The sequence below is a fragment of the Barbus barbus genome, assembly GCF_936440315.1.
Source record: "Barbus barbus genome assembly, chromosome: 46".
Taxonomy (NCBI): domain Eukaryota; kingdom Metazoa; phylum Chordata; class Actinopteri; order Cypriniformes; family Cyprinidae; genus Barbus; species Barbus barbus.
In genome coordinates this window covers 9042161-9052985 of record NC_136724.1, presented here as the reverse complement: position 1 = coordinate 9052985, position 10825 = coordinate 9042161, and the positions used below count along the sequence as shown (strand labels likewise).

Genomic DNA, 10825 nt, shown 5'->3' with positions numbered 1-10825 from the left:
ATTGTAATCCATTATGTACCTTTCTATCAAAGTTATCTGACATTATCAAGCTGAATTTGTTCAGACACAGTTTTACTCTGAGTTCTTGTCATATTTTATTACCATTTTCTAAACTATAGCGAATAAACCGTGATAATGTGAGAAATTTTAAAGTTGTTTGAATAAATATTGGTTTGACTGTATTTATTTGATAAATGAAGTTAACCAATTAACATTATACATACTCTTTTGGTTTCTGTACCCAATATTTAAAAAATGTGCAAATGCAATGAAAATATCAGTATCGGTACTCGGTATCGGCAAGTACCAAAAATAAAAGTATCCGTATTGGGCGAGTACTGGAAAAAGTGGTATCGGTGCATCCCTAATACAAACTAACTACATCCAGAGCCACTAATTTTATGTTTCTGTCCACCTTCACTGATTTAAGCTGATCAATAAAGTAATTTGCGTCTCTCAAATATGAAGGTTGCTCAGCAACGATTGGTCTGAGGTAGTGGTCAATAAAAATGTCAGTAAAAAAGGTTCTGTAAGAGATCCTATACAACTGACGATTGGACGTCCTGGGGGATTTTGAAGTGTACTTTAGGCAACACATACAAAACAGGCCTCACTGGATATTTTCATGTTAAGAACTGCAATTCCGTTTCGGTAATCATTTGATTGTTGAAAGCTGATGTAAGAAATCCATCAGTTTCTTTCTTAAAGGATTGAGTAGGATCTTCTTCAAGCTCTTATTCATTGCAGACAAAACATCAGGAAATCTGTGCTGAATGGCAGGAATTACATTTAATATTGAAAGCATGAATAAAGAACACAGCCAAATTTAATTTCACTCCCACTAATCCTAATTTAAAACAAAGACTGGAAAACATTTTCTTAGGATAATGTCCAAAGCAGTCTGACGGGTGAAAACCACTGGGGTTTGCATGCCAGCCCACTTAAAGGATTATTCTGTCAGTGTGTCTGAGTTAGTGTTATTCTGTGGTAAATATCTGCACCACAAGAATGTCTGTATAGAATGTTAAACTCATTGAGCCTGACATCACTTCAGTTACAGTAAAACGTTTGTGTCAATTAATGTTTTTCTTATTTCTCAATGAGGAAACGAGGATGATATGTTCACCAAGTGATCAATTTACCAAGGCTTATGAATAAATTCTCTAAAGACAAAAGGTAAATCATGATTTATTGGTGCAAATTTAAAGTAGACAAATCAAATGGGATGCATTCGTCATCATACATAAGTAATGTTTAAACTATAATTACCAGCTGAATTTAACCAAATCAGGGCTCATTTCCCGGACAAATTTAAAAGTCATGCCTTTAATGATTTTAATGCATTGTTTGGCATGTTTCTTTATTTAAAATCACTTGTCACTCCTGTAAATCACTCAATCAGTCAATAATTGAAGCAATCATACAGTAATGGTTGTTTGGGGAAAGCAGCTTCTTTGTTCAAAATCAGAAGCTAAAACAAAATCATGATTTAAATGAAAGAAAGCTGCTTCCTTTCATTCTTTGCAGTCAGCAGATCCATCAGGCCGATGACTATGCAGAAAAATACTGAGCATACTCTCAATGTTTAATCACTTCTGTCAAAACCAAAACGCCCTCCTGTGAGGAATGAGATGTCGCCTAGCATGCGTTCATACTGAAACTCAAGCTTTTTGTGATGTTTTTAATTTTCCTTCTGCAACTCAGTCTTTTTGTGATGTTTTAATTTTCCTTTTATACCTTTATATGCATGCCATTATTTTTCAAGTAGGGTTCACATGACAGATAAAACAGGTGAAAAATCCAATCAATTTACTTTGCCATATATTAAGATTGTAAGATCACAGAGACCTATTTTATAACTTTTCACTTTTTACTTGTCTAACTATCCATAAGACACTAGAGACCACACAGAACACTCTAGCAACCACCTACAACTCAGATTATTAAAAGAAGAGTTAACCCTCAAGTAGAGTTAACCCTCAAGAAGAGTTAATTCCGAGTATGGGTCACCATACTTGGCAGTATGTCACTTCACTTCACATCTCACATGATAAGAACTGCTTACTTTACCTAAGAGGTTTCTAATACACACTACAATGCTTGTGTGTTTGTGTATGAGAGAGACACATGGGAAGCAAGGCCTTTCAAAAGTAAATTTTAAACTCCGGAAGCTGACAAACCAGTGTTCCTGGCAGTCTCTGAGGTTTAAATCAGTGTGTATGTGTAAGCATGCATACATCCCTGTGTGTTGTTTATTTAACAGGTTTGAATTTCTTTCAAACTGTATGGGATATTATGAGCATGTCTTTTCTTGTATAAGAACATGGTAACTTCAAAGCATCCTCACTATGTTTCTCAGAGGCTGGAATGCGATTATTATGTGACCACAGAAGGAAGATTTTTCCCAAACCCCACAAATTCCTCTGTCATCTCTTTTAGAAAAGTTTGGAGCAAGAGTTACAACAAAGTTTCTCTGCATTTTGGTCTAGAAACATTGTAACCATTAACTGACACTGTATCTTTTTGCTAAATAGAATGTATAATACAATTGTGTATATGTCCTTGATATATATTTATTTATTGTGGTTGCAAGCTTTTGGGTTTTGCTTGAGTATGTCTGAGGTTTCTCTGCTATGTGGACAAAGGCGGATATGTGTGTGTACGTGTGTGTGTGTGTGTGTGTGGTTGGCATGGTCTTTTCTCTCTCATCTGGTCTCCATTATGACTTGGAGTATAAAACTACTGCACTGAGAGAGAGAGCTACACAGAGCTGACAGTCTCTTAACACACTAACCCCACACGCTAACACACTCGTGCAGCTATGACCATGGTGCTGTGGGTCTTTTTGCTCAGTCTGCAAGGATGTCTGCTCACACATGCTCTGGACTGCACGGGCAGGAATGTGGACTGTGTCAGCACACAGGTTACAGAGGTCAAGGTAAGCGCTGTAGCTTCTGGTTTCAGATCTTTCATGATTGAAGAAAGTTATACGTTCCATTTGAGATGTAAAAGCTTTGTGGCTTGCTTGAAGTACATTTATAACCTTAGCTACAACCTTTCAGTGGTACTTGTACAGTTGTTTAGGCTTTGTGCACTTTTTGTGTAATTACACATTTATAAATAAATGTATTACACAGTGACAGTACAATTACACACTTCATCAAAATACAACTGTGCATAAGATAATCTGAGAAATCACTGAACTCACTATAAGAAACAAGACTCAATTTGTAGTTTGTGGTCTACACAGGACTACAGTAAAAGCCCTGGAATGCTAAACCACAAGTTTCCATTCCAGCTTGGTTTTGCGTCACAATGGCAAAGCAATAGAATAGGGCAATTATACTGGCCATAAGGCATCATGTATGTGTATTTTTAGACATTAAAGGAGGTAGTAAAGACACTGACCAGATGTGTCCGAGGAGTCAGAACCGCAGAGACAGATGTCATTCCACTCTTTGCTACTGTGGAGTCTGAAGAGCTGACTTAATGGTCTGTCAACTCAAAATATCCTGAAAGGAACAAACGTCTCCAACTTTCCGTGGAATTTCAATGTGCCAGGGTGCTATTTGACTTTCCACTTACGAAGTTTCCCATATCCTCAGTCTCATGTCCAGAGTTAACATATGGATGTGAATACACACACACACCTGTATGTGAACAATCACACAAATTAAAATGTACTTTCTAAGATTGCACTTTAGCTTTGGTTTGATTTGGTGGATTCTGACCTAGTTCTGGTTATAGTTCAATGGGATATGGAAAACAACAGTTACTTTTTCTTGGTTTTCTGAAATGGTAATTTCTAGGGAACTATCTGCTGAACTCTGCTAGATGTGGCTGGTTAAAAAAGCAGACAAACACCATGAACACTGCACTTCTTTGATGTCTAATTTGTTTTAAATTAATATAGGTGTTCAACACAATGAGGTGTAAAGGGAGGGATGAAATGGAGGAAAGAGTAGGAGTGCTGAGAGTGATTAATATCATTAATCTTGATATTACTACTTTTAGTGGCTTCAAATTTTTTTGAAATTATGAACTAAAAAAATCACTTAAAGAAACTAAATGGTAGCTCCGTCAAGAAGACATATATTAATTACAAAGCATATATAATGGTACAAGTGCTCTGGAAGGCAATGTTTTAGAGTGGGCAATTATCAGAGCTTTAATCAATAATAATTTGGTAATATACAGACTCAAGAAAAAGGTATACTTAAACTACACAGGTTATTGTGCATTATTTTCTGAACAAAAATAATCTCCAAAATCTACTTCTATTTATTTCCAACTGTGGAGGCCAGATCAACACTTCAGCTCTAATTTGAAGTGAGTTTGAATCAATAAGTTGCTGTTAAAATAATACATATCCCAATAAAAATCCTCTTTCATGTACTTTCATAGGTTAAAGATGAGCCCTTATATTCTCTGGTGAGTCTCTGTCACTTTTGATCAATTTAAACTGCTGAATTAAAGTATGATTTTTTTTAAAAACAGTACAAAAAATCAGAGCCAAAAAGTATGCAGATTACGTATGTGTCTGATCTGCAAATCTGCCAACATCTATTTCTCTTTTTTCAGATGAGGGCTCGCAGACAAGCTCAACTCACTCCTCGCCCTGGATCTTATTCAGTCAAAGGATCACCTAACACACTCATCCAGGTGAGAGAATGCATTCATGTAACACAGTAACACTTTTATACACTGGACAAAAACAGAAAAAACAAATAAAAGCTAACATACTTTCTGTTCTGTGCTTTAGACTGACAGGTCGAGACGACATTTGACTGTTGGTAAAAAAAAGTCCCAAAGATCTCGCATCGGCTCTTACTCACTTCTTTGCCATAACCCCGCAACCAACCCACTGCAGGTGTGTATCCACAATCACAATATCGATCAAAGTGATAGTCTAACATAAATTAGACTTAAAAGGCCATTAGTAGTGCAATTTATCAAAAAGGTACATTTCCTAAAAATAAAAGGTTCCAAAAGGGGGCGTTTCACAGTTATTTCCATTAAAGAACCATAGAACAATTCTTAAAAAAAGGTTCTTAAATGGAACCATAAATGTCAACTAGATAAAAAAGTTCGTCAAGACAAACTTTAGGTTGGCTTGAGAAAGCCTTAAAGTTTAAAAGTTTAAAAGCAGTTGTAAAAGCTTGAAGTTTGAAAATGTAGATGGATGGATTACATAGATATTGTTGCTAGCATGTTTGTAGCATGATTAGCAAGTCACTAGCAAGATACTAGCATGTCACTAGCATGATTAGCATGTTGCTAGCATGATAAACAAGTGACTAACATGTTGTTAGCATGACTAGCAAGTGACTAGCAAGTGACTAGCATGTTTCTAGCATGATTAGCAAGTGACTAGCAGGTTGCTAGCATGATTAGCATGTTGCTAGCATGAATTGCAAGCTTCTAACATATTGTTAGTATGTTTCTAGCATGATTAGCATGTCGCTAGGATAGATAGATAGATAAATAGATAGATAGATAGATAGATAGATAGATAGATAGATTAATTAGAAATAAGCATGTTATATGCATATGCAGGTTGGTAGCATGATTAGCAAGTGACTAGCATGTTGCTAGCATGTTTCTAGCATGATTAACAAGTGACTAGCATGTTGTTAGCATGACTAGCAAGTGACTAGCATGTCGCTGGCATGTTTCTAGCATGATTAGCAAGTCACTAGCATGTTTCTAGCATGATTAGCAAGTCACTAGCATGTTGCTAGCATGTTTCTAGCATGATTAACAAGTTACTAGCATGTCACTAGCATGTTTCTAGCATGGTTAGCAAGTTACCAGCATGTCACTAGCATGTTTCTAGCATGATTAGCAAGTGACTAGCAGGTTGCTAGAATGATTAGCATGTTGCTAGCATGATTTGCAAGCTTCTAGCATATTGTTAGTATGTTTCTAGCATGATTAGCATGTCGCTAGGATAGATAGATAGATAGATTAATTAGAAATAAGCATGTTATATGCATATGCAGGTTGGTAGCATGATTAGCAAGTGACTAGCATGTTGCTAGCATGTTTCTAGCATGATTAACAAGTGACTAGCATGTTGTTAGCATGACTAGCAAGTGACTAGCATGTCGCTGGCATGTTTCTAACATGATTAGCAAGTCACTAGCATGTTTCTAGCATGATTAGCAAGTCACTAGCATGTTGCTAGCATGTTTCTACCATGATTAGCAAGTCACTAGCATGTTTCTAGCATGATTAGCAAGTCACTAGCATGTTGCTAGCATGTTTATAGCATGATTAGCAAGTTACTAGCATGTCGCTAGCATGTTTCTAGCATGATTAGCAAGTTACTAGCATGTTGCTAGCATGTTTCTAGCATGATTAGCAAGTGACTAGCAGGTTGCTAGCATGATTTGCAAGCTTCTAGCATATTGTTAGTATGTTTCTAGCATGATTAGCATGTCGCTAGGATAGATAGATAGATAGATAGATAGATAGATAGATAGATTAATTAGAAATAAGCATGTTATATGCATATGCAGGTTGGTAGCATGATTAGCAAGTGACTAGCATGTTGCTAGCATGTTTCTAGCATGATTAACAAGTGACTAGCATGTCGCTGGCATGTTTCTAGCATGATTAGCAAGTCCCTAGCATGTTTCTAGCATGATTAACAAGTCACTAGCATGTTTCTAGCATGATTAGCAAGTTACTAGCATGTCACTAGCATGTTTCTAGCATGATTAGCAAGTGACTAGTAGGTTGCTAGCATGATTAGCATGTTGCTAGCATGATTTGCAAGCTTCTAGCATATTGTTAGTATGTTTCTAGCATGATTAGCATGTCGCTAGGATAGATAGATTAATTAGAAATATTAGATGAGTTTGAATGGATTAGAAATAGTACATAGAAGGGAAGTCTGATTGAGTCTAATGGGCTTCAGTTTGTTTACGTTTGAATTTTGACAGTTGGAGTTTGAATATGAATGAGTTTGAATGGATTAGAAATAGTACATAGAAGGGAAGTCTGATTGAGTCTAATGGGCTTCAGTTTGAATTTTGACAGTTGGAGTTTGAATAGTCTTGGCTCATCTTAACATTCCATGAATGTAAGTCTATGGGATTTTTATGATTTTTAATATTCATTTTTATGAAAACTATAAGTCGGATCAGTTAGAAACGATATAGCACACTAAGTGAGACCAGTCTGAAGAGCTGGGCTGAGTTTGGTGGTTCTAGCTTGAAAGCTCTAGGAGGAGATGCGTTCAGAAATTTGGCTAAGAAGAATAATAATAAGCTTAAGTAGAAGATCAGTAGGTTGGCTTTCTCAAGCCAACCTAATAAATAACTTTTATTTTTAAGAGCACACCATGGTATTATTTTCTAATACCATTGTATTATCTTGCTGCTACAGTACAGTATGTTTTAAAAAATAAAATAAGAAACTATGGATCTCCATGACAGGTCAAACGTGCTCATAGACACATCGAGGGTGTGTCCCATCCAAAAGTGGCTGCATTAAAGGTGAGTTCTCTTAAACATACATTTTTTCCAACAATTTAGTGTCAAATGTTGGAACTACAGCTCTATTTCTATTTTAGACTGTGAAGAAGAGATCCAGAAGAAGTGCACCCAAGAGAAAGAAGAACGCAAGGAATAACACATGCTCATGAGTGGTTCTTTGAAGCGCTTAAACTGTAATTCCTGTTAACGTTCTATCTCGTTTACTTAAAGAGTGCCGTGAGATCACACAGATTCTGTGCAGATAATGTGATCACAATTAATGACAATAATTGGACAGTCCTCACATTTAAATTTCTAAAATAAACAAAATTACTTAAATATAAACATATATACAGCATACTAAGCTTTGATATCTGCATAATACTCATTTAGAAAAAAATATTATAGTTTATCTTTTGCTAATATGATTCTGAACAATGTTGTACTAAATTATATACATTGCTTGAACAAATATATCTAAAAATCCTTGTAAATTCATGATTAAATAAACTTTAATTTGAATGGTCTGAACTACTTCACATAAAACAGATTAAATTAAAGCATTTTAATCATTAAACATTTCATAACATTTCATATCTAAAAAAGTCGGTTCACTGACTCTCTGAGGCATATTGCACATGCTGGAAAGTGCTTTCTAGATTTGGCAAGATCTAATCTGATTGGCTGGTTTCTAAGAGTCGGGGTGCACATCTTATTTCATCAGTCAGATTCAAACAAATCTGTGGTTGATAGCTTTAGATGTTAGTCAAACAATGGTTTCCTATCTCAGTAGGCAAATTTTGGCCAAATGCACTGCAAAGTGGAGCAGACTTGTCTGGCTGTGAAAGACCAGCCAGTATGCTTGCAGACTGCCAGAGCACTTTGGCACAGAGATCGGTGATGCCCAATTAGAGAGGAAACACTCAGACTTTGTCTATAGCTACAGAAGGCCCATTGTTGTCTGTGTGTGCATGTGTCTAAGAAACCAAAATCCCAGCCCACCTGTGCACGGAGTTGTTCCAGTTTTGAAGGAGGGACTGACAAAATGCATTGGCCCAATGCCTAAGCAATCCAACCGACATAACACACGCACACACGCACGCACGCACGCACACACACACACACACACACACACACACACACACACACACACACACACACACACACAAGAGTGCATTTATAAACACACCAGATTTTAGGAAGCCTAAACAAGACGTGATGATGTGGAGTGGAAATTCTGGGTGGTAGCCATAACATGGAGGCACGGAGAGCTACAACATTTCAGCACACACATTTTTCACACCTGTCTGCTTAAGTCTGACGAATACTGAAATTGCCCGTGTGAGAGAGGAAGTTAGTTTAAGAAAAATAAAAAAAAAAGTTATATTACTATGAACTGTGCTCTATAATGTGCTGTATTCTCATTTAGACAACAGGCACATTTCATTACAGAATTAAAATGAAAAAGAAAACATTATACATTAATTTACATAGATGAATAGTTGATCTACATTAAATTTAATGTGTAAGGCAGACGCTGGTGTTAAAGTACAGTCAGTCAATTAAGCATATGCCTTAAATTTTTCATACATTTTCTTTCTATTATTTACATACTTGTGATATCCCATAATGCATTCTCATTATACACTTTAGATTAGCAGCTGGAATTCGAGTATGATTCATCACTTATTTCCGTTTCTTTCACTAGGTCATCTGAGATGAGCTGTTTTTCTAAGACAGACAGAGAGCCTTTAGACGTTTTCAGGAAATAATCGGGAAGTTATGTGTCTGGCTGATTTGAGGTGAATCAGAGTTTAGCTTGGGCTCGTCTCCGTTGGTCTCTGAGCTCTAGGAGAGCAATGGAGGACAAATGAACCTCATCAGGTCCATCAGCTATGCGTAGTGTCCGTGCATAAGCATACCTATATGAACATAAAACCACACAAAAAATTTTTAATATGTCACTAAAAGCCTTTAGAAATTCTCAAATATCATATAGATGCAAAAGAAATGTTTGTTCATGGCATTTAAAAAAAATATTAAAAATGGTAATAATAATCATTAGATTATTTACAATTATTATACAGTTATACCGCACATCTATGATACTAATATTATTTACTATTAACAAATCATATATTACTAATTCTAGTATAATTGTTATTTAAAATGATCATACATCACATCAATAAGAATTAATGATGAAATAAACAGCTTTTATTATTATTTTTATTGTTATTAATAATAATTTTACTACACTAATACTAGTTATTAATACTAGTATATTATTTCTAGTTCTTAATACTGTATATTCATACACCATGGCACTTAAATGGCACAGTATATGTATATCTTTGAAATATAAGCATTGTTTTTTGTATTTTATGGTAATATGGTATTGTCACTATAAAGAAATAATTTAAAAACTCAAACACATTCAACTCTCACATTTCATCAAGTACTGTATAATGTACACAAGCTATCGGGGAAAAAATAGACTAAAACTACAGTAGTTTTCTCACATTTCTGCTAGTGGGAAATCATCAGACACTCCGGCACCCCCATAAACCTGAATGGCACAGTCCACCACCTTACTCGCCATCCTGCCTGCTGCCACCTTTATCATAGCGATCTAATGAAGAAAAAATATTTAGACAAGGTCAAGATGTTCAGTAAACGTGGGTGGCAGATATGTGTGTGTTTGTTTTGGTTACGACCTTCATTTGAGAGAGGTCTAATGAAAAAGCACCACACTGGGATCTTACAGGCATCATCATCCCCACAGGCACATGCAGTAAACGCTAATAAGACTCCATTTCACTAATGTAATCTTCAGATGTTTCATACAATTACCAAATTTGTGTGTGATTTGTGTGGATCTGGTATGCATCCAACAAGACATTTAATTTTAAATACACATACATGAGAAGATAAATATGAGATTTGCAATCATGTTTTCCCATCTGCTGGAGGACAAGGCCTCATTACAAACCAATCTCCTGCACATGCGCATAATGTGTGTATGATTCAGATACAGGCCGGACACAGTGTGTATGTATACACTTTTAAAACCTCCTCAGCAGGAGAAGTGCTTAAGGTGTGTGGCTTTTCTCCACACCCATTATATGAAGCAAACACAAGGTGTTGGTTCAGCAATGAAGAAACAGCAGGGAGGCTAACACTAACAGAATTGCTGCCAAATTATGTTTCCTCCATTTTTTTGTGGAAGCCTGATGCTGTGTTACCATGACTATAGCCAACGGGATATGGAGCCTTGCTATTCTGGCTGACCCTAGGGAACTGCATTGTGGGTAAAAGGCCCCTACCACAGCTGGAATGGAACA

The 10825-nt window shown here is 36.1% G+C and overlaps 2 protein-coding genes across 3 annotated transcripts in view; one reads left to right on the top strand and one right to left on the bottom strand.

The window, feature by feature from the left end:
* The first annotated feature begins 2718 nt into the window (after nt 1-2718).
* On the top strand, nt 2719-8875 carry LOC306865046 (uncharacterized protein). 2 transcript variants are annotated; one of them, XM_079409394.1, is made up of 6 exons: nt 2719-2938; nt 4405-4431; nt 4582-4662; nt 4763-4870; nt 7443-7502; nt 7580-8875. In XM_079409394.1, exons 1-6 carry the CDS (start codon nt 2822-2824, stop codon nt 7649-7651), a joined length of 465 nt encoding a protein of 154 aa, XP_079265520.1. In that variant the 5' UTR covers nt 2719-2821; the 3' UTR covers nt 7652-8875. The 2 variants fall into 2 exon arrangements, with proteins under 2 accessions (XP_079265520.1, XP_079265521.1); XM_079409395.1 differs by lacking the exon at nt 4405-4431 and having other exon boundaries at nt 2765-2938; nt 7580-8062.
* The window catches only part of acad11 (acyl-CoA dehydrogenase family, member 11), an 85669-nt gene continuing 81972 nt past the window's right edge, over nt 7129-10825 (bottom strand). Inside the window, exons 19-20 of the mRNA XM_079409391.1 lie at nt 10004-10113; nt 7129-9403 (exon numbers count right to left, since the gene is read on the bottom strand). Of these exons, the coding sequence (XP_079265517.1) occupies nt 9289-9403; nt 10004-10113 (225 nt within the window). The 3' untranslated portion in view covers nt 7129-9288. The remainder of the gene's footprint in view (nt 9404-10003; nt 10114-10825) is intronic.

What these genes read in the sequence shown, in the direction of transcription:
- LOC306865046 (XM_079409394.1), top strand. Translation starts at nt 2,822, where the DNA reads ATGACCATGGTGCTGTGGGTCTTTTTGCTCAGTCTGCAAGGATGTCTG. An exon ending in CCGCAACCAACCCACTGCAG is followed by an intron (nt 4,871 to 7,442) that starts GTGTGTATCCAC and finishes TCTCCATGACAG; the next exon opens with GTCAAACGTGCTCATAGACA. An exon ending in CAAAAGTGGCTGCATTAAAG is followed by an intron (nt 7,503 to 7,579) that starts GTGAGTTCTCTT and finishes TTTCTATTTTAG; the next exon opens with ACTGTGAAGAAGAGATCCAG.